The 24,144-nt window shown below is 39.8% G+C and overlaps 3 protein-coding genes across 3 annotated transcripts; 2 read left to right on the top strand and 1 right to left on the bottom strand.

The window, feature by feature from the left end:
• Window positions 1-744: 744 nt before the first annotated feature.
• Window positions 745-4,393, top strand: LOC115483430 (titin). Its single transcript, XM_030225397.1, has 6 exons — window positions 745-749; window positions 1,547-1,803; window positions 1,859-2,181; window positions 2,259-2,816; window positions 3,050-3,236; window positions 3,290-4,393. Exons 1-6 carry the CDS (start codon window positions 745-747, stop codon window positions 3,445-3,447), a joined length of 1,488 nt encoding a protein of 495 aa, XP_030081257.1. The 3' UTR covers window positions 3,448-4,393.
• A 1,240-nt stretch (window positions 4,394-5,633) lies between these two features.
• Window positions 5,634-15,233, bottom strand: LOC111595251. Its single transcript, XM_023308896.2, has 3 exons — window positions 14,472-15,233; window positions 6,050-6,253; window positions 5,634-5,993 (listed from the first exon to the last, which is right to left on the bottom strand). Exons 1-3 carry the CDS (start codon window positions 14,542-14,544, stop codon window positions 5,680-5,682), a joined length of 591 nt encoding a protein of 196 aa, XP_023164664.2. The 5' UTR covers window positions 14,545-15,233; the 3' UTR covers window positions 5,634-5,679.
• A 3,941-nt stretch (window positions 15,234-19,174) lies between these two features.
• Window positions 19,175-24,141, top strand: LOC111595262. The gene is made up of 3 exons (XM_023308908.2): window positions 19,175-19,387; window positions 23,117-23,308; window positions 23,372-24,141. Exons 1-3 carry the CDS (start codon window positions 19,327-19,329, stop codon window positions 23,683-23,685), a joined length of 567 nt encoding a protein of 188 aa, XP_023164676.1. The 5' UTR covers window positions 19,175-19,326; the 3' UTR covers window positions 23,686-24,141.
• The last annotated feature ends 3 nt before the right edge of the window (window positions 24,142-24,144 follow it).

Here is a 24,144-nt window from a genome sequence, read left to right as displayed (position 1 = left end):
CGAATGGAAGGAAGGACGCACGGAAGAAAGGACTGAAGGTCGCACGGATAGACTGAAGGACTGAACTACGGATGGATAGACTGAAATACGGACGGACGATGGATGTAAGGATGGACGGGTGAAAGAACGGGAGGACGGACGGAAAGGCTGACGGGAGGACAGATGGAAAGACATACGGAAGGACGGAGGAGAGGACGGACGAAAGGACGGAGGAAAGGACGGACGAAAGATCGGACGAAAGGGCGGACGAAAGGACGGACGAAAGAACAGACGAAAGAACGGACGAAAGGACGGTCGGAAGGACAGACGAAAGGACCTACGAAAAAACTGACGGAAGAACGAATGCAGGACGGACTGAAGGACGGAAAGACAGCACTCAATTGCCTTGGCTGTTGCTGCTTCTTCAGTATTAAATATATAGTTTATCGAATACCTCACGCTGGCTGTATATTCATTTAAGTATTATGCATAAAAGTATTATGACCTGAACTCCCCTTTACAATAGGCTTAGAATATGTTAATAGACACGTCTATCTGCTGACTGAAGCTTGAAGAATAGATGGTTTTATAGTTAACTACTCTAAATACCTTACACGACCTTACACTCACTATGACTAGTCTCAGTCTTTGGAGAAATGGTGCTAATTTAGAGAGTTTAAACAGGCAGGAGAATAGAAGCTAGTTTGACTTGGCTAGAAGAGCTAACAGCTTCAAGTGTATTGCACTCTTTTGGCTCTTATTACCATGACGTGAGGTCAGGGCCACTCAACCACTCCATCGTCTACCAAATGGTGCTATTTAAGCTTAGTTCACTGTTGATGCTTAATGAGGTTCTTGGTTCTAAATGAACTTATTTGATCATTAATTTATTTAACTATTTTTATAATTCGTTTTAATTCATTCAATGCGGCACCTCCAACTCTTAAACTACATTTCTGTAGACGAACTCAGCTGTGTGACTAATTTATAATCTCCCAGATTAGAGCTAAATGTCATCAGCGTCATAGAGTCAATAAAACTAAGAGCATTAATCAGCAGGAATGAGACATGCTTAAAAGAAATTAATGACTAAAGTTAAGCAAGAATGATTATGAGGCAAAAGTAAGAATGGGAAAGGCTAAGGATTCGTGTGGCAAGGACTCATGTGGCTAATTATATTAGATAAACGAAAACTAATTGGCATTAACTAATGTGTATTGCCTGAGCTGATATGTAGCTACAGTTGGCTGTAGCTGTAGCTTGCCCTGGGTCAAGCCTTGTTGTTGCCGGCATTTCCTGTCAAGGTAGGCGTTGTTTGCCCATCAATGGGTTCCGCTCTGTTTCGCCCTTTTCGCAAGTCAATTTCCTTAAAAGTTGTAGATCATATGACCTGGGCTTGCTGTTGCTGACTTCTCAGTATCGTGAAATGGGGTGTGAGTTTTATCAATTCCAATTAAGAGCTACCCCATGTCAACAAGTAATGTAAATATGTTGTACACTCGAGAGTTAACAACTTGAACACATGACTCACATATGTGAGGTGACGCGCTGGGGTTTCTATCTAAAGCTCACTTTCAATTGGTTCGCTTTCAGACATTTGTCGTGCGTCACCGATTGGCGGAGAGGATGCCCCACTTTCGGACTACCAGGACGATGATTATGATTACGATGGCGAGGACGAGTCGACAAACTCAGAGGGGCCGCCCGCCGAAATTGTGGAAGAGGTGCAAAGCGAGCCGCCCTACTTTGAGCAATCAGATGTTAGCATCGAGGCCAGGCCAGGTGATGATGTGATCATCAATTGTGATGCACGCAACTTTGCAAGTACGTAGATCATTTCAACTGGCTTCCATATAACTCATTCGCCTCCGATTCACAGTTAAGAACATTGCGCTGTGGTACAAGAATGCCACACTCTTGGCCACCGGGCAGAGTGCGATCAACAATCGTGTGGAAGTCATGAAGAACAACTCGCTGCGCATTACGGGCGTGACGAAGGAGGATGCGGACGACTATTACTGCGAGGTGTTGCCGCAGAACGTGAGGCAGCATACAGCGCTACGTGTGGGCGCCAAGCTGTCGATCCTCTGCGACGATCGCGATGCAACGGATCGCTCGCAGACGTTCAAGCAAGGCGACCGACACAAGCTCACCTGCCAAACGTTCCTGCACACCAAGACAGACATCAAATGGTCCTTCAATGTATGATCGATGATTGCATCGAAACCATCCTCCAACTGTGCCTCATTCTAAACTCTCTCAATCCCTTCCCTATGCAGGGTCAGCGGCTGCACACATCGGAGAAAGACGCTGCCGAGGGCGTCGTAGTGCTGGACAATGTGGACGAGGAGAACGCTGGAGTGTATCAGTGCCTCGGCGACGATGGCAGCGCGGATCCACCACATGGCATGGTCACCATCGATGTCCAGTACAGCCCCAAGGTGTCCACCCATCGGCATCACGTCAACACTATTGAGGGCGACACTGCGGAGCTCTACTGTGACTATCGCGCCAGTCCCATTGCCATTAGCTTCTTCATCAAGGACGGCAAGACGCTGTCCCTGTCCGAGAAGTACTCGATCAAGAACTCGCTGCACAAGGAGCACAATCGCACCACGCTCATCATCAAGAATGTGGAGGCCAGCGATCTGGGCGAGTATCTGTGCCACGTTGAAAATGCCATTGGCTCCAATGAGGTGCGCATCCAGCTGAGCTATCACCCCGAGACGCCGCAGTTCGAGAACAGCTCCATCAATGGCAATGAGATCACAATGCACTGGCTGGTCCGCAGTCTCCAGCCTCTCTCCGAGGCCATGCTGGACTACAAGCTGTCAATGGTGGGTTTCACTTAGATGGAAAGTTCTTTAAAGCAATGCTGACTTATGAAACAACATTTCAATTTCGCAAAGTCTCATGGAGCATACGCATTTGGGTCTCATATGAAACTATGTGAAATTGACTTTCTATAACTAATTTGTCTAACAACTCTATGCATTCCACAAGAGCCTGAAGGAATTCCAGGAAATTTTAGCCTGAGCCAAAGACTCCTATTAATTACCTTCACTTGCAGTCGTATACGTGGAGCACGGTATCCATCATACACACACAGCGACACGACAAGGACAAGGGCATCTGGAAGATCACACATCAAATGGAACTGACGCCTGGTCTGTGGCATGCGCGCATCAAGACAAAGAATACCGAGGGCTGGTCCAACTTCTCGCCCGACCACGACATACTCATCAAGGATCAAGAGGGTAATCCAAATGCTCAGCCATAAATTTCAGTCATTAACTGATTCGTTCCGCAGAATCCACGGAAATCGACGACGGAGTTGTGCCACCGGATGACTTGGTGCGCGCGGGCTTTGGTGTTGGAGCTGGCTCCAAGAGCAACTCGGCGTGTACGATGCGAATGCTGCCCGCAGTGATGCTAGTCGGAGTTAGTATAGCTATGCTGCGACTCTAAGGAGACTACGATGCAGAGAACAGGGCCGTGGCGACTGTATATACGTGTTTCTCGTTACATGTTTTGCTTGTGCTGTGCCTTGAACCCGGCAACTGGCAGTAGCAGCTTACCCATAAGAAATGCCATTGCACGAAACCGAAAGAAAGAAAATACCCAAGTATTCTAATTATACATGCAAATGCTAATGCGCCTCAAAGGCCCCCACGCAAGGGGGCAATGTTAATGTTAATCTAAATTCAATCAAGCATAGGCATAATTCACTAAAAAACACTTGTGCCAACTACCATAAACAGCAACGATATGGACGATACGGAAGGGAGCTTAGTTTAATTAAAAGTTAAGATGGATTACTGCGACGATCGGTTGAAAACCGCCCAAAACTTAGCATATAATATTTATTTGTTTGTATGTACGGATAGTTAACACTGAAGATTTCTAGAATCCAGCAAATAGAAGGAGATTGAGAATCACATACACGCACACATGCCTGAACTAAGGCTTACGGGAATGTAAATAAAATGAGGGCAAGTGAGGACCGAGTGACGTGTGGGCCGATGATGATCATGGGAATAGGAAAAACTTTTTATTTAATCATAATTTTTCGAATATTGTGAACTTTTGAAATATTAAACGATAACTAGACCAAAGCTTAAATATACATGTGTACCTACCCACATACATACATATGGATAAAATGGATTGTTATATAAGGAAGCAAGGAAGCAGGAAGAAACCCGGATGATACTTATTTATAGTTAAGAGATGAGTACTTATGTAATAACTACGAATATCTATAATCAGGTGAGGAGGAGAAGTTAGTCGCTTATTCATTTGGGCTTCGATTGAAATTTGTTCGCTACAATACCTGAGAAATTGCCATGCAAAACGCCGACCATACAGTTCGATGATATATATATATATATATATTTATGTATATGTATATATATTCACATACAATCAAAAAGGAAAATGATATGAGAATATATATTTTGTATACTTATATTTTATTTAAGAAATCATAAGATTAGTATTGACAAGAAATCAAGAATAAATGTGCCAAGATTGTTGAAAGCAAAAAGTTCCATACAAAACTTTGCCAAGTGCAAAACTTTATTTCGAGAGCCGACCTGTTAAACAAACATGAGAACATATTTAAAAGCCAGTGTCTTAAACAAATATTGTAATGTTTTCTCCTTTAATTTAGTTAATGCGACGATTAAGAATATATATATACATACCGAAATAAATAAAGCAAAAAACTCTTCATTGCACTCTTATTGGATTAATCGGGTCCAAGATTTAAAAGAAATTTTTAAGTTAAAAATATTTTTAAGTGTGGGCAACTCAACTTCTGATTTACTTAGAAACAAGCCAAGAGTTCTTCAGTGAAATCAAAGAGTAATTTTGAAAAGTGTAACTCCAATAAGATTTGTATCTAACCTGAGAGTTAAGGTGTCAGCTGCCTACCTCCATTTGAACATTGCAGCTAACAGATATATTCAAAAGACATGCAAAAATTTATTATTAATAAAACTGTTCAGATTCGAAATCACTAGTAAAAATTCAGACAGAGTAATTTTAGTATAGACTAGTGACAAAATCCTTGTTAAGCAATTTTTATTTATAGTTAAATAACATAACATTTAAGCTCAATATGCTCAGCGACTGATCTTGAGCTGGTTCAATTCAGTTCCTTTGAATTCAGTCAATTCTTTATCTTGTAGTTCGCTACGGTCCAGAAGCTTTATTTTTGATATTAACGAATTTCGAGTTGAGTTGGCTTGAAACAAAGTAAGAATAATTTAATCATTTAATTTAGTGCATGTCAATGTTAAATAAATCGAAGAAATTAAAGACAAAGAATCTACACTAATTTCGAATATTTTAGAAATTAATCAAGAATTCTTAAGCCAATTCTTTTTTAAGACTTGAATTTTAAATTTCAATTTAACACATTAAAAAATATAATTTTTTAATAGTATTTCCATAGCTTTCCTTATTTGAGTAGCAATGAAAATAGTTTAAATTTCTGTATACTTTGGTTTTTAATAAATAAAATCGTTTGTCTTTACAGAGCAGCAAAATGCACGATTAACAATTACTTAAGCTTATTGGAGACAGAAGGAGAGAAGGGGACAGAAGACAGAAATACAATTTCAGCTTATCCTTGGACACTTTGCGTTTTGTTTTTTTTTTTGTTTATAAAGAAGCACTGCTTAATACTAAACCTAACTAATGTTTGAGCTGATGCGCCAGAGCCAGGCACGCGGACAGCAGCCACAGGAGCGCGAGCCGTTGCAAACTGTTCTGGCCGGACCGAGAGCTCTCCGGCGTGATGACGTCCAGCGAGTGATCGCCCAGCACGACCTTTGTGCTGACGAAGACATTCTGGGGCAGGATCTGGCAGCTGTACGTGCCAGCGCTTTGCGGACTAGCCTTCAATATGGTCAGGTCGAAGTTCTTCGGATTCAGACTAAAGTTGGGCAGCACCACGCTGCGGTCGCTCGTAATCATCTTGGAGTCCTGGAACCAGAGTATGACATTCGCTGAAAAGAATAATTCGATTAGCTGCGATGGCCCATCGATTCGCCTGGAAACCTACCCTCGGTAATGTTCTCATCACACTTCAGCACAACATCTTCGCCCAGTATGCCCGTCTTGGTCAGAGTCCGGTTGACTAGCGGCAGGTAGGCATTGGCAACACCCGTTGGCTTCGTCTGTGGACTGGGCGCACTCGGCTCGTCGGTATCGTAATCGTAGTCATCATTCAGCATTAAGTCGTGGACATCCGTCGTTGATGGGAAGCCTAGAAATTATTGAAATTTTAATTATTATTTGAAAAACTTTCATAAAAATCCCATTTGTCGCCATAAAAGAACTGAGCACTAAAGATTTGCTTTAATAGGCCACAGAACGCAGTCGACATCCCACACAAAAGCGTGGGTGGCTCAACCTTGAATTTCAAATCATTTTACGATCTGATTAGCTGAAGTTTTACGAGCGCATTTGAACTGCAGCGCATATTCAGAATAACAAAAATTATTACTATTTGGTAAAAACAATGGAGCGATAAAAACAACCATGAAATAGAAACAAAGAAAAACAATAACAAAAACAAAACTTGATTGTTTGCGTGCTGCTTGCAGCTGTAGATGGACTTGGCTCATTACGACCCACATTTCCTGCTAGCTAAACATTTGAGCACTTGAATCAAATTGAAATTCAAACCGGAAAGTTTTTGTTTTGCCAATGCATTATGGCCACTCATCAGGCGGTGTTGATGATGCTGTTTGTTTAAGCACTTATGCACATGTATGTGGATATAGATGAAGATAGGAAAAAGATGGGAGTATATACAAATACGGAAACGGATATGGAAAGGGATAGGAGTAAGAATGCGGATAGGGATAGGGATAGGAATAGAGATCAGAATAGAGACAGAGATCAGAATAGAGATAGGGATAGGGATAGGGATAAGGATAGGGATAGGGATAAGGATAAGGATAGGGATAGGGATAGGGATAGGGGTTGGCATAGAGATAGGTATAGGGATAGGGATAGGGATAGAGATAGAGATCAGAATAGAGATAGAGATCAGAATAGAGATAGGGATAGGAATAGGGATAAAGACAGAGGTATAGATATATGTCTAGATATATATAGACACATTTGTAGATACACTTTCAGCTAAAAATGTAGATGCGGGTGCAGATACAGTTGTAGATATATTCAGATACGGCTACAGATACATTTGCAGATAGATATATAGATATAGATGCAGACGCAGATACAGATATATTCAGATATAGATACAATATCAGATATAAGTTCAAACATAGATACGTTTACGCATATATTCAGATACATATGCATATACAGATACAGATACGTTTGCAGATACAAATGCAGATACATTTAAGAGATATAAATTCAGATGCATTTGCAGATATTCAGATATTCAGATACAGATACATATGAAGATAAAGATGCATATATAAATGGAACTGCAGAAAAAGATACAAATAAACATACAAGTTGAGATATAAATGCAAATTCAGATGCAGATGCATAAACAAATACATTTGCAGATATACTCAGCTACATAGACAGAAGCAGATATATAAATAGATACAGATACAGATACAGATATATATATATATGTATAATTATATATGTGCTGATGCAGATGCAGATGCAGATGCAAATGCAGGCAGAGATGAAGCTGCAATAAAGATACAGATACATTTACTCGCATACAGATACAGATGTAGGGATACAGATACACACGCACAATCAAACATATATTTGCAGATGCACACACACAGATACAGTTGGCAGATCCGAGCGCAGCTGCGCACGGTCGAGTTAAGCCAATTCGCATATTTTTGCACGCGTTTCACATTCCCAAATATTCATTGCTTCCTTTATAGCGTGCATAGCATATATATGCACATGCGTGACGCGTGTGTGTGTGTGTGTGTGTTTTGTCAAAGTGGAATGGAAAAACATTTCACGGAAATGGGGTCAAATGAAACTCGGGTGCACGGGCCATACGAAAACGCACAGGAAAATTAAAATAAGCGCATGGAAAGAGAAAACACTGCGCCAGCCGACACCAAAAACCCAACCCCAACCCCGACCCCAACCCCAACGCCGGGCCGTGTCGGTCGGCCGATCGCCGCACCCACATGTGTGCATACGCTTGTTGACGGCATGGCTTATGCGGACAGTAGCTGCTGCCACTGCCACTGTCACTGCTGCTGGCGTCGCTGCCGCTGCCGCAGTCAACTTCGCCGTCGGCGTCACTTTGTGCTACTTTGTTTTGGTGGTGTCGACAGTGGACACAAAATCGAATAACATTTCACAACAATGTCCATTTTCACTCTGGCAACTGCAGTGCATGGCCAGACACACACACTCACACACACACACACACACACACATGGACACATCACACCCTCGCTCCTCGAGGCAGACAAAGTGTCGGGAGTAAAATTGGAAGAGGGAAACATTTTGACGATTGTGAAAAAGTTTAAATTTACATTTGTATTTCGCTTCTGCCATTTCTCTCTGTGTGACTGGCTGCATTATGGTTGTTGCTTTTTCTTTTATTATTTTCTTTATTGTATTATTCTTTGCCACACACGCACGCACACACCCACACACTCGCACACACACTTTATTATAGCCAGTTTTGTCGCCGCCGCTGCTGCTCAGCGTTGCGTGTTGAAATTGTTAGTTGTCATATAGATCGGACACTGGCACAATAACAAACAACTGATAAAGTTGATACGCAAATGCACGACTAGTAGAATACCCTAGAAATTTATTGCAATTAACTTAAACTGCGACTAAACTCTTAACACTCTAAACAAAACTGCAGCAATAGGTATACATTTTACACATGCTGCAGGGTATACCCATTTATGCATGCTACAGGGTATTTACGTGCCGAGGGACTCTAGTTTTAGTAGCTTAATACGGATATGGCAATAGCCATGTGCCAGCATGTAGTTGACTGAACTCGCTTGAGTTTGGGCAGCAGCGCCCGCCCTCAATTTTAAAATAAATTGAAACTCTTTTTTTTTTGGATGTAATTTCCTTCATGATATAAAGCGAACAGACGCATTGACCCCATCGACTTCTCTTTGTCGTAAACTTGTGCCATTAACACAAGTAACAATAATAAGAAATTGTTGCCGCTTCCCAGAAACGGGCGCAACAACAATGGATGGTTGCAGTTGAAATATGTCGAAGACATAAGGCCTAGCCGCTGCTCAAGACATTTGCGCTTTGGTCAAGTGTGGAAACATGTGCCATTATTATTATAATGAAGCACGGATATTTTATTTATTTATGCAAAAAAGTTTATGCGAACTTAAGGCGGATATCTTTTGTTTAAGTAGAAGACAAAATAAAAATAAAATTCAAATTTATAATCGAAAAAATATTTGAAGATGAAGCACGAATTATTAAAAATATTTTGTTGGTATCAAACAAATTTTTAAACAAATGAGACATTTAAAAAAAGTATAAAAAATACAAAAAAAATAACATTTTAAATTAAAAATTATTTTTCAGAACAATTTTATATGTAGGAGATATTAGAAAAGAAAATTTTTTAGTTTTATATTATTCTATATTTAATTTTCCTTTAGTAAAATATTTAAAACTAGGCACAACATTTTTTAAAACATATGTAGAAATGTCTAAATTATAGTAAAAAAATGCCAAAAAAAAAAATTAAAATTTATTTTGCTAAAAAATTGATATTGATTAATTATATTATGTTAAATTTTTTTAAAAATTTTGAAAATTATTTTTAAAATCTATATGTAAAACAAATAATATGTATAAAATAATAGAAACATAGTTTTGTTGCAATTATGTTATCTTAAATTTATTTTTATTTTCAAATAAAAAAAAATAAACCTCTTTGAATGCTGCATATGGTACAGGAAATCTGTACCTTAGGGAATGAATATTATATTTTGCTGTTCATGCTTTCAATGCTTAAGATAACAATTGTGCGCTGATCTTGTTTTGCTGTTGTTTTGTTTCTATTTATGTTTTTTCCGGGCTTTAATTGGTACTCAGAATTAGGCCAAAAACCATTTATCATAGGCAGAATGATTCTTGAAAAATGTTGGGCTAATAACCCCTAGAGTTGACCCGAATGCCGCTGACCACTGGGTAGCCATGGCCATGGCCCTGGCGGGCAAAGTCTTTGCCTTCACTGGATTCTGCCAGTCACTGGAATCATCCAAGTGCAGCATTTTTACTACCTGATAAGCCGCGCGAGTGCCTCATTTGTGGCCGAGGCCTAAAAGCGCTCTGCAGCTCTGATCTTTGATCTCCTGCCTGTCTGGCTGGCTGTTTGTCTGTCTGTGACTGTTGTTGTTTCTGGTTTTCAAGCCGCCAGCCCCTACGTGACTGACCCTGCTGGTCCCATGTTCGGGTCCAGGTTGGCCAACTGACGAGTGCGTTATACGAGCCGAAAATTATGCTGTTTGTGTGGCGGTTGGATGGTGGCAGATAGAGACATGAAGCGAAGCGGATAATGATAATGGCATTCTGGTTCTTTGAAAGCGATCAGGTTACGGCCCGAGGGACCGACAGGCAGGCAGCCAGCCAGACAGCCAGCCAACCAGCTCTACCTACGCACTGCTGGGGCTCAGGTCGAGGCAGATGTGCAGCAAATTCACAGAACAAACACCCATTGACAAATAACCCACACAGATGCAGTCGCATTCGAAATTCGCATTCACAATTTGCAATTAGAGTTGAAAGGCCGCGTGTCCTGCGCCCAGTCAAGGGGATTGAATCGACAGATGTGTGCCGAGCGCATTTTCTGGCAATTACCGAAAGCTGTTCGACTCGAAAATGCAAATCAATGTACTTAGCCATCGACTCGAGCGTGTTGTCCCATAATCGATATGCAATTGAAGCCGATCAAGTGGGCAAAGCAATAGAAATGAAAGTACGATTCGAATCTGTGTGCACTTAGATTGCGGCCCAGCAACAGTTGCAGCCAAATATAGACGAAGTACATCGATTTCACTCACTGGGCCGCCCAGTTACATTGTGCGTGCCTCGCCAGAGTTATTAACAGCCAGCGCCAGGCAGCGCCTTTCAAAATTTCTGGCACACACGCTGCCAAGGGGGAACATGGACAGCGTTTCCCGTTGCCCAAAGTGCACGTGTTGGCACTTATGAGTCGCTGCGCCAAGTGCTTAGATGCGGGCACATAGCCAAAAAAAAAACGATGTCTATATATACATGAACGTATATATATGTATATATATATAAGTGTATACATCGTGTATACACTGAAATCCTATAGGTCAACAATAGACGCTCGCATGGACAGAAGCTAGCACAGTCCAAGTCCAGCTCCGAGTTGAAGACGTACGCCCAGCGCATACTAAAGCGCGCTTCTATCCAATTTGGGGGGCGCTGCCGGGCAGGGCTTGGCTTGGCCTAGGGCTCGTGTTCCATTCAAGTGGCTGCGGCTGCGGCTGCGACATGTAATTAATATGCGGCACTCCTTTTCCAGCACCGCCAACTATTTAGCGCAAAAGGCAACAGCAATTCTACTTCTTCTTCTTCTTTTTCTTTCATTTCATTGCGGCTCTTGTATTATTTATTGCCTCGCCTCGGCCATTCCCTTTCATGTGTGCTGGAACCCCCTAATGGCGCGATATCCCCACAGCCATCAATAAGCCTCGATATCGCATTCCAATACAGCTCAAATCATATTTTACTTCAGCTCAAAACTGATTTCTAAGCAACAACAACAAAACTTATTTTGCATGTCAAACGAAATTTTTGAAAAATTTAATTGAAAATTGAACAAAAAAAATTCAAAATAAAAATAAATTTTTGTGCAGCATTAGCTAATTGATTATTTATTGAAATTCTGATTGAATGTGGAATTCTGTTTCTATTTTTATAAATAAAATCAATTTAAAAAAAATATGCTTGATTGCATTAAAATTTGATGCATGAAGTTTGCAAAACAAAATTTTGTTATATATCGGATGGAAATTGGCTTCAACAATATGTGCAAAAATCTTTCAGTAAACCTATATATTAAAAAAAATTATGTAATAAATATACAATGTAAATATTATAATAAACAATTTCTAGCAAATTGCGACTTGAGTCAAAGCCATTTGAGCCACAAGCATAGCCTAAGCCAAGCCGTTGCTCAGCTAAGCCCATACTCTGTTGCATTTTGCTTAAATACGATATTTATTAATATTTATATATTTTAAAAAATTATAAAAATATTCTCGACAATACCACAAAAGTTGCTTATAAAATGCTGGTCTAAGGAACTTTGAACGATTCATAAATGTTTGTTGATTCAATTAAGGCGCATTAATGAAAATCGAAAGCTCAGCGAAGATCAATCAAAAATGGATTCTATTAGAATACAATGGAACACGAAGTAACTCTCTAAACAAAGTTAAACTCTTTTGCTGTGTAGCTGCTGTTGCAGCTGAATCATCATCATCAGCTTGAGCATCATCGTCATCATTGCGATCGAAACGATTAATTCTTATGTTTTAATGTGGCACAATTTATATAGCTATAAGGCTGAGAGAGTATATAAGAGCATGAGTGCTTATATACTAAGGAGCACTCATTGAATGTAGCATGCCACAAGCACACACATGCTCAAATAATAATAATACCCGCCTCAGACTGCTGTTGCCCCAGTTGAGTGCACACACAGCGACTCAAGCTGAACCCTGCCTCTATCTCAAACCGATCCGCACCCGCAGCCGCAGCAGCAGCCGCAGCAGCAGCGGGGGCATGCAACAGTGGCAGCATGAGCCGCCAATTCGCCAGCTCAGTTCAGTAAATTGATTCTTTAATTGTCGAGAATTGGTTACGAGTTTGTTTAACTCGCTTTGTCCCCGCCGCTACCCATGCCACAGTGCCCCCATCTGCGGCAGCGCATGAGCAATGCGAATGAATCGAGCGGCATACATAAAACTCGTATCTGCATTCGTATCTCTTGCATCTGTAGAGGAGCCATACAGACGTTGCCTGTATCTGGCGTGAGTCAGAGATTCCAAAATAAATATGTATGCAAATGGCAGAAGAATTATGCAAAAGACAAACCGAGCCCCTTGTCGTGACTGGCGGCAGGAGCACAGTCGACCCATTCTCAGATTCGCAGTCGTGAAACTCAATGCCCGAGAAAAAGAGCAAATAAGAAAGGTAGACAAGACACGGCCGGAGCAAACAGCGCCAGACTGATGAGCATTTAGCTCATTTACCCGTGTCAAGGTAGAGGAATTTGAGCCCAATATTAATGCGTCCATATCGATGGCCTTTTGGTAGGCAGCCTTAGAGGTTCCCGGCAACCCGGCACCCTCGGCAAGCCAATCAAACTGATAGCAATCGCATTGTTTATGGCCAAAGGGGTTAACAGAGCTTGCAGAGGAGTTAGTGCCGCCTAGGGGCTACAGCCAGTGGGTCATAGCATCTCTGCTCAGCAAATACACATTCTCACGCTGCTGCGACACGCTTCCCTAACCAAAATCGAAACAAGGAGCTGCGGTATATAGCATTGTATGCCCTACCCTGTTTACCTGGTTACTGTTGCTAACATCCTCATTCATTGTGCTTCCTGTTGTTGATTTTGCATTTGTTGTTGTTTTGTTGTCGCCTATTAGGCATCTATGGAATAATTAACAGCGTAACCGATATGCGAATGAATGGCACACACACACACACACACATACACCCCGTCGAGCAGATTGGCAAACTCACTTCCGATTGAATGAGTGCCTGCATACATATATCACATGATCGAGGGAGTGCTGGCTGATCGTGATAAATAACTGCATTAATGTGACAGCTTTCGCCTATAAATTATAGATTTTACAGTTTGCATTCAGCGCGCAAAAACAGGTAATATTTATCTATTCATTATGATTGAGCAATAGCTGAAAACTCGTTTCGCTTTCATCCAAATGTCAACATAAATGATTAAGTTTATTAGGAAATCTGTGAGGCATTCCCTAGAGTGAATCACTTTTTAGCCAAAAATTTAACAGACGCGCTCACAAGTTCTTTCCCAGAATTTGATCACCTCAAAAGTATGTGATCGAAATATATAAATAGAATTTTCTAATTCCCAGGATCTATATAAATCTCTACCAAGTAGCGACCTTTAATCCTCCGAGCTGAGTGTGAATCACAGCAAATAGTTGCCCTAAGAATTCGTCAATCTTTTAATACTGTTCAAAGTTCAGAGCATTTGACTTATAGAATACTTTTTATATAGGTCAAAAATTGTTCAATAAATTCCATAGACACACACACAACACACAATCATTTGTATTTATTTGAATCTGATGTCTGTCGAACGAGTCAGTTCAAAGGGTCTCTCCGCACAGAGATTAGATTGTGCTTGCAATTGCAACAGATTTCCGTTGCACTAAAACTTGGATTATATATACATATATATACATATATATATATAGTTTGCTTTACCAAAAACTTACCCAGGGCAGATCTGGCGATCAATAGCACTGCGAGCAGTAGAAGTTGATTCTTTCGGACTGTTCTCGACACCATTTTGTAGTCTCTGTTAACTGCTCGACACTCGAAAGTAATATGATAATAGTAATTGGGGAATATATTCTGGCAGCGTCGTCCAAAAAGTTCTGAAACTGTGTCACACGTCTTCGTCTGTGCTTGTTTATTATTCTTGTGATTTCCCACAAAATACCAAATTATTGCCGAGTAATTAATTATTGAAGTCGAATTCGTTGCGTTCAATGTCCCAGTTTTCAGCCTACATATTCAGCACTTTTCCACAAGAGAGCCCAATTATTTTGCTTTGTAATTTTTTTTATTTTCTTATTTATTTATGCTTTCTTGTTATTTTAGTATTTTGATTTCTAGCTTCGTTCACACTTCACGCCACAAACTTTCTGTTCACAATTAATCCAGGGGAACAATTCCAGTCGATAACGTTCCGATCCGCGTCTACGCACAAAAGTTGACTGCACGAACGCGTCTCTGTCGGATTGTCTGCGAGGCGCGAATTTATGAAATGAAATTTCCAATTCGTTCGGACGGTTTCGGCTTTATGCTGTCGGCTTTCTATGACAGATTTCGGCCTTCGGCTCACTGCACTGTTCGCCGCAAGAGCACTAAAACGAATGATGTTCGCCGCATAGTTGCTGGCCCAGCGTTGACGGCGGTTGCAGAGGCGGAGAGACAGCGACAGCAGTGACTGCCAGAGAGTATGGCTAAAGAGAGCCGCAACTGTGTATAAAGAGAAGAGAGAAGCGCGCGTTGCCTCCATTCCTTTGCTCTTAAAGCGTTTTACTACTTAATAAAATGGAATGACTTTGTAAAGGACACTAAAAATATATTTAATAGAAAATATATAATATTGTATACACAATATACATAAATATATTTATATATAAAATGAATAACTGTAAATGCACTTTTAAACCTCCTTATCGAAATGTAATGGGAATTTTTATATATAAAAATTCAAATTATTTCTATTTTTGGAAAATAGCATTGCGAATTTTGAATTTGTGAAGCTTATGATGATGTATAAAGCAGTTTTTAGATGAGATTTTTGCAGAAATATTTATAATTTCAAGTAGCTAGAGATCTAAACTTAGCTCTTACTTCAAGGCATAGAAAACCCGAATTTTAGTTTAAAATTTTTAAAAATTTTCAAAATCTTTTTAAAATGTTTTTATAATTCAAATTGGAAAATTGTTTTTAAAGTTTTTCCAAGTGTTCTCTGAACTAGTGAACCATGCGCATTATTTTTCTTGTAAGTTTTCTGGCATGTTTTCAATCAGAGCGTGTGATTGACGTGCTTTTTAATCCATAAATTATTCATTCGATGCGTCGTTAATCGTTTAGCTCATTAAAAATTATTTACCTACAGATGATTATTTTGCAAGCGAAGCAGGCAGTTGATTTGGCATATATTAGCTGCTGGTTTGTTCAATTGCGGAAATGCCAGGCAAAACACATAAAATAATCAGATTATATAAATCTATAATATATGGAAACGATTCATAATACAAAACTTGAGTCGATTTAATTTACAAGTGTTTCAAACTGAGTTTCCTGATTGGCAAATGACTTTACTGTTGAGAGCTTTTGTACTCTGAACTGAATTGGAAAATTGTACTTTTCCATACCCTTTCAGGAAGTGAAGTGAGTATACTAGCTTTAAGTAAGTTTTTATATAGACAAAAGGAACAAGGAGAATAGGAAAATATTAGAATTCCATCTTCCATCTTTCATCTTTCATCTTCCATCTTCTATCTTCTATCTTCTATCTTCTATCTTCTATCTTTCATCTTCCATCTTCAATCATCCTTCTTCGATCTTCCATCCTCCATCCTCCATCTTCCATCTTCCCCCTTCACTCTTCTATCTGCTTCTTCACATTAAGCTTCTCAGATTACATATGTGAAAGCAGCTACTGACATATTTATACAAATATGTTAACATATGCATGAATGCATGCATATACTATATGTGGGTTAGCTGAAAGGCAATCGGTTGGCAATTAATTTGGTATTCTGCTGGCAAAAAGGCATGGAGAAGGAAATGTAATTATATCATGTTTATCTTCTTAAGGCATTCCTGCGCTAAATACTTTCGTATTTATTGGGCATTGCAAATTTTCGTAGCGAGCAATTTTCTGGTGTTTTCCATTTAAATATGTTCTACATGCAGCTTCTGAGAAGAGGCGAGTAGCCAGCCGCAGTTGAGATACATTTCGCGTCGGCTGCTGCAGTCTGCAGTCTAAAGTTGCAGTTGCAGTTGCAGTTTGCTTAATGAAATTGCATCGTTCCCAGCAACGCTGTGTATGGGAAGCGCAACGATTGGCAAACGGCTGTGATTTACTCCAGCTCCAGCAGCACGCAGAGCGGAGGCTGACTGGGGGAGCAGCGCATACAGATGCAGATATGATGCTCGCTGGCAGACAGTGTCTGCAATGAGAGTTTAAGACACATGTAACATGCAATGCAACATTTGCTGATATCTTGTCGAGTTGAAGCGAGGCAAACAAACAATTAAAATTAATCTACGACCATAAAACAAAGTGCGTATTGTGCGAGAGTATCTCGCGGATGCATTATGCATCTCTATATCTCTGGGTGTGTGTGCGTGTGTGTGTGTGTGGACATTCATCTTGTTGTTTGTGTTGTCTTATGTTGGGGACTGTTGGGCTGCTTGGTTGCCAAGTTTTGTAAACATCCGCAAAATTTCCAGATTTGGGGGCAGCAGTCAGCAGTCAGCAGCATCTGAGATTTTTCTCCTCTTCAACTGCACATGTTCGCGCCTGCAGCTAAGCTAAGCAAAGCAAAGCAAAGCAATGCGAGGATATTAATCAAATATTTATATTTACACGTAGACAACGCACACATTGTTGTTGGTAGGCTGAGGCGGCAACAGCGGCAACAGCGGCGGCAGCGGCGGCGTCATTCACCAAATTTTCTCAGAATTTCTTTACAACTTTGAAAACAAATTAATCAAATAAACAACAGCGACAATTCACATATATGTATGGGTATCTTTTTATCTGTGTGTTGGTTAAAAGCTGTGCAATGTCTGCATTAAGCAACAGAAAAGATCTTTATAGTATCTAGCAGCCTCTTATCTCGGTCGCTGCGCAGACTCCGCAGCCGCCGGTTAAGAGAGCACAGCAAAGAGAGCGTTAGAAACTATTCTCAACACAGTTGGCAACGCGAGTCACACTCACACAGACACACGCACACGCATGTACAGTCGAACAAGCATGGTTAGTGTGTGGGAGTGTGTGTCGGGGGTTGTTTTGCTGGTGTTTGTGCAAAAGAGCAGTTCATGATGGATGAAACAGGACCCACAGTTTCAGCAAAAGCAACTGAAGTAATTGTTTGGAATTGGAAGTGTCAGCAAATGTGCGAAAGAATTTCAATCTTCTACTGAGCAATATACTCACTCCACACATGTAAACATGCACTGGGAAAAAAGGATACAAATAAAATCATGATAAATATATATTTTAAGAAAACAAAATAATAAGATTAAATTTAAGAAATAATAATAATAATAATCACAATAAAAAAAGATAATAAAAAATTAAAATAGTAATAAAATAAATAATAACTAAAAAATAAATTATCATAAAAAATAAAAGTAATAAAATAAATAAAAAATAAATATTTAAAAAAAAAATAGTTAATAATAATACAAAATATAATAACAATAAAAAATAAATAAAAAATTGAAATACATTTATACATAAGTATACTAAAATATTAAGCAAAACTAAAAAGAAAAGTTTTAAACACAAAATAAACAAGGAATACTAATATATAACATATAATAAAAAAAATGATATAAACGTTTTTTTTTTTTAATAAATTAGCTTGTGTCAAATCATAGAGTATATACATATATATTATATATACATATTATAAATACCTATATTTTTTGTTTTGAACTTTTGTGGTATTTTTTTAAAGTTAAAATCTTATTTATAGCATAATTAAAAGTCAATTCTTTAACATACATTCGAGCCTGAAGAACATGGCATTTCTATATATTTTTATATAATATATCAAATTTTCTTAATATACATTTAGCTTAACTTTCGAATCTTTCAAAATTTCGAACTTTCCATTCCCAAATGAGCTATAAATTACTCAACTTCAAGCCTTATGCCTTCTTCCTTTACAGTGTATTCTATATTGCACTGACCTAGGCATCGTAACGTTGCTGCACACACACACATACATACATAGGTATATGTTTACACATAGTGTATAGTGATGTGAACACCCTCGATAAGTCAACAGCTTTACGACATTTAGGCCATGGGCTGGCTGGCTGTTATTTTGTGAAGTTTCATTTTGTGGTCGCATTCGCGCATGGGCATGCGATGCATACCAAATGTGAAACTCCAGTGGGGAGACATGTCAATATACCTTGTATCCTCGCTGGGCTCCTACCCAATTTCCAATTGGGCAGCAAGTTCGCCAGAGCTGTGAGTCATCGCCCATCATCATTCGCGTTCGCATTCGCATTCGCATAGTTTTCGTTTTTATTTCCTTTTTTCTTATGCTGCAGTCGTCCTACACGATTCGTGGTGTGCTCTTCTTGTGCTCTGCGAGAAGCGACGCGAAGCGGCGCGACGCCACGAGTGAAGCGGCCAAACAACCAAAGCAACCCACGCAAAAGTTCAGTTTCTCAGTGTCGCTCAGTGTGAACGGGTTTCTCGGGTTCTCGTTATCGCAAATAAAAGCAAATAAAATTAAGAAAAAATCAGAAATATTTCGTATAGAAAAGTGATAAGGACATCTACATAATACTAGCTACAACAATATGAGGCGACAGACGCATCTCATGCTGCTGGCACTTACCATCGGATCTCTGTGGATGTCAGGTACAAGTCCTGCGGTTCAAACCCGCATCTGCTCAATGTATCGGCATTTCGGTATTTGCATTCAGTCCACTCACTTACGCACAAACAATTATTTATAGCACACTTGGCATTCATATCGACTCATATATACTTTTGCAATTTGTGGTAATCTATGGCATCTGCTTGTATGAAATTTGAAGATTTGTGATCCATTAGCTATGTCTCTGGCCAATCGAGAGATGCCAACAGCATTCAGGCTAAAGCATTCTAAGTTTATCAATCATACGTCATGTTGACAGATCGGCCAATTGAAGCATACTGTGTATATAAGCAATATTTTCATAGTTTTTCTTTTTACTGCATGGACTATTAAAAGAATAGATATTATGAGCATACAATACACATTCCAAGGTTGCCCAGCTCGAGTCATTGTTTCCATATGGCATTCACTCTGTCTGTAGACTATAATATTTTGCTGGCTAAACAGTCCTTCAAGTTGTATAAGCACATAGATTATAGCGTGATTAAGCAAAGTGCCTGCAGTTTAGCACAACTGGATGCATAACACAAAGTGCAAACTGTGAAAATGTGAAAATGCACGACGAGGCAACGCTCAAGAAATCGATGGATTAGTCCCAACCCAACCCAACCCATCCCGTCCCAAGTGCATTGCCCTCCCTGCCCCCAGGCAACTCGCTAACTAATATATTAGGCGAAATAATTTGCATACGCTGATTACTTTGCAACTATTTAACCTGCTTCGAACTCTTAGCATATGCTTTGAAATTTTAACAAGGATTTAACTAAACTAAACTAAACTTGATTTGATTAGCAATTATTATGCGCTTTCACAAGGCAGATTACATCTGATGAAGCTAGAGAATTGCTTTATGAATATACATCTGTGTATCATTTGGTGATGACACGCCCACTTGGAGCATAGCTAATCGGAGCTTATTATATATATACCAACTTGTACGTTTATCTTTAAGGCACTGTCAAAGCTAAGCTCCTCTATTTCACCTGCCATATAGCTCAATAAATATGGCATAATTATCAACTAAGACATTCTATCTTTTACAGTTTTAGATATAAAGTCAGCCAGTTGTCCAGCTGGATTAGTACTCAGCTGCTCTATAGTTAGACGTATTCATTTTTTGCACATTAAATTCTAATTTTAAAATATTTTATTAAATAAGTAAAACGAAAAAAAACAATAAAAATATGTTTTATTTCTAGATTTTTTGTCTCAATTTTAATTTCAATATTTTTTCTACAATTCTATTTTATTTTGAAAGCAGCCAATTACTATTTTATATTTGTTTCTAATATTTTTAGAATTCTTAAAATTTATTTACTATGAAACGAAGCTTAAGGCATACCAAATATTCCAAGAACATTTCGAGTTTAGTTTCAAATGCAAAGCTTGGAGAAAATCCATAAAATCCGAGCATATAAAAGATGAGCTTGCGAAATAGTTTCGAGTTTAAAGAATTTTAAGAGAAAGAGAATTGTTGAATAAGCAGAATTCTCTCTTTGCTTTTGAAGTTTTATTAGTTTTTGCAATACTTGGAAAATATATATATATTTATATATATATATATGCATATATATATACATATAGTTATATAGTTATTTTATTGTTGTCGCAATCATATAATAATAATAATTGAATAGTTCTGCGAGTTTACAAGCCCTAAGCTATTAGCATATTAATGAATAAAAACATCAACTCATTCATTTCAATTCACTTCTGGTTACATATTCACAATTACTTATGGGGAATCAATCCAAAGGGGAATATGACTTATCGACAACGTAGTCACGTCTAGGCACATATTTAGCATTAGAGAATTTCCTTGCAAGCCGAGCGAATCATCTATGAGAAACGCGTTTTGGCTGGCCAAACGATGACAAATTGATGAAATTCGGTGGGTGCGGATGGCACCACCGACTCGACTCGGTGGTGCTGATGAGCTGTACGCAGCTGTGTGGCTAACCACAAATGGACAAATTAGTGGTCAGCCATGGAATGGAAAAGGGGGCACTGAGCACATCGGATAAAAATATCAGCATGATTAAAGTGACTTTGAATAATAAAGCGCTTAAATGAATACGGGGAAACGAGTGCGCACCACTCATGAATGTGTGGACGAACATTGTTTAATTATTAATAATGTAATACAATTGACAGTTGCGCCTCTAATAGAGTTTCTAGATGTGGGCTAATGCTGCTGCATCTTTACATCTGTTCGTTGAACTTGATCCTTGCTATAACGGGATTATTGAGTGTGGGAACTAGTTCAATTTGCATGCAAGTTGCAAGCTCACCTTGGGTATGCCTGACTACAAAATATGCGGCACTCAGCAAAACTTGCCTAGGACAACGGAAGATGCACAAAAGATGAATTTTATTGAAATATCTCTTTAAAATGTCAAGTACTAAATATCTTTGTATAGTTTAGCTTTGTTTATATAGCAAATTGCATGACTTTTCTTCAAATATGCCAAATACCAAGCATCATGAAAATCAATATGAAATTGATGAAGGAAAACATCTTTCAAGTATTTAGCTCTTTTAAGTCTTGCATACAGAGACAAACAGCTAAGCAACAAGTACCAAATCGACTCAGCTGTTGATGCTGTTTCAAGGGTATCGACAGAGGAATGCCTTAGGTCAGCCACGCCTGTCTACAATCTAAGCACAATAACAATCTGAAAGCCCATTCAAAATGTTTGCTGTTGCAGTTCAAGCAATTGGGATTATTTTATGTCGTAAAGAATCTTATAGAATGGAAAAGTCGACTGGTCAAATCCAATTACTATAACTATTAGCAAATGCCACAAAATGTTTATATTAAATCATACAATGCCAACAATTGTGTAATTGTTGAGTTGATGTTGCTTATAGTTGGCATTTGGCTTTAAACAGGTTTGCAACTTGTTGAAATATTAATGGAATTCTGTGTTTATAACTGTTAAAGCTTATGTAGATATTTTAGCTGCTTAATTGCTGCAATTACTGAGTAGCATCTTAACTATTTAACTACTCACATAACTGCAGTTTCCCATAAATTGCTCGAACTACGCGCAAAGCTCTTGAGCTGACCCAATTTCGCTAAGCGTTCGTTCGATATGCTCGATAAACAGGATAAGCAAATCGGCGAAGAGACCCCTCAACGATGGACTAAAAGTGCAAATGACGCAAGCGATACGACCATATTGCCAGAGCCTTGACATAAATCAATATGCGGAGCATACCCGTGTCTCAAATCCCGAAAAATGTCTGACTGACAGACAATTCCCGCTGAAACATATAACGACCTCGAAGTGCTAACATGGCGTGGCGTGGCGTGGCACGGCTGGGCATGGCCTGGCTGGGCATGGCCTGGCTGGGCATGGCATGTGAGGAAAGAGACTCGGCAACTATGGGGACTATGTGCTCTGCTGTTCTAGCAGTCAGCCAAATGGGCGTTGACACGCCGAGCTGCGCCCTTTTCCTAATGGTTTTATGTTGTTGTCGTCGGGTTGGGTAGTTGAGTAGCTAGGAGCTAGGGAATCTAAGCTAGGGCCTAGTCAATTTGGCGGATAAGCTTGAAAATCTGAAAGAGTTTTTGGGGGCCGCTGTGTCGAGTGGTTTTCAATGCATAATTGGGCCTTAATTACGCAACGTCCAGGTGTGTTGACCTTGCCGCGCCCAGCCCAAGCACATTTACTAATCCATGTTTATGTATCTCTACTAATACGCAGCACACGGCGGCGAGACGAGCAGCGATTATGAGAACGACTACGACGAAGATGACCCAGCGCGCGCACCTGGCAACTTGGCCAAGTCCACAGCTGCGCCAGTGGTGCCCTACTTCAACCAGAAGACGGCGGTTGTCCATGTGGATGCGAATGCGAGCAATGTGAAGATCGACTGTCCGGTCAAGAACTATGACGGTAAGTTGCATGCCGCCTATCAAACACTCGTGTTCCATTCCATGCCATTCCGTTCCATTTCAGCCAAACACCATGTTATTCTCTGGTATCGCGACGAGACGCTGGTCATGAACGGCGTCCAGCCGGTGATCGACATCTATAAGCTGGACAGCCAATTCGTGCTCGATGTGCCGTTGGCCAATGCAACGGGTCACATCTTCCACTGCGAGGTGCAGCCCTCGGGTGTGCGGCGCGCCATCACCGTTAAGCTGGGACCAACGCCAGCCAGCCCACAGCCAAACTCGACGCCGGCTAGCGCCAGCGCGGCGCCAGCCCTCAGCTGGTCCACAGCCGTGAAGTGCCTCCTCCTCAGCGCACTTATCCTTGCACAGTTTTAAGGAAACAGCGTCACTCCAATGTGGAACACATTTACCTAATGAATGCACCACCGGCACCAGGACTTACTGAACAGCGCACAATCAAGGACGAGCTTGCATCCAAATAGTTAAACCCGAGCTGATTTCGCATTAGCAAATGCCTTGGTTCCATTCCCCCATCAAGTGGACGTTCAATGGATTGCTTCTATAATTAGGTGTTGCTTTATTACTGTAGTATAGCCATAAGAGATAATATATAGTCTGTATATAGGCCTATATACACGTGTTGAACTAAACTGCTTTATTGTATGTGAATGTGTCTGAAAATGCTTGACAAACATAGGAATTTACAGTTAACTTTGTTAGTATTGATCAAATTTAGTTGCCTTGGTTAAGAGTTTGTTGTTTCAGCATCAAAGATCTATGAACTCGTTTACTTGAAATACTTTTAAGAAACTAGCTTAAAACATAAGATTCCAG

This window comes from Drosophila hydei, unplaced genomic scaffold (assembly GCF_003285905.1).
Source record: "Drosophila hydei strain 15085-1641.00,03,60 unplaced genomic scaffold, DhydRS2 tig00008130-arrow-arrow-pilon, whole genome shotgun sequence".
Classification (NCBI taxonomy): Eukaryota; Metazoa; Arthropoda; class Insecta; order Diptera; family Drosophilidae; genus Drosophila; species Drosophila hydei.
The sequence above is the reverse complement of the archived record's forward strand: the minus strand, read 5'-3'. Positions and strand labels throughout refer to the sequence as shown.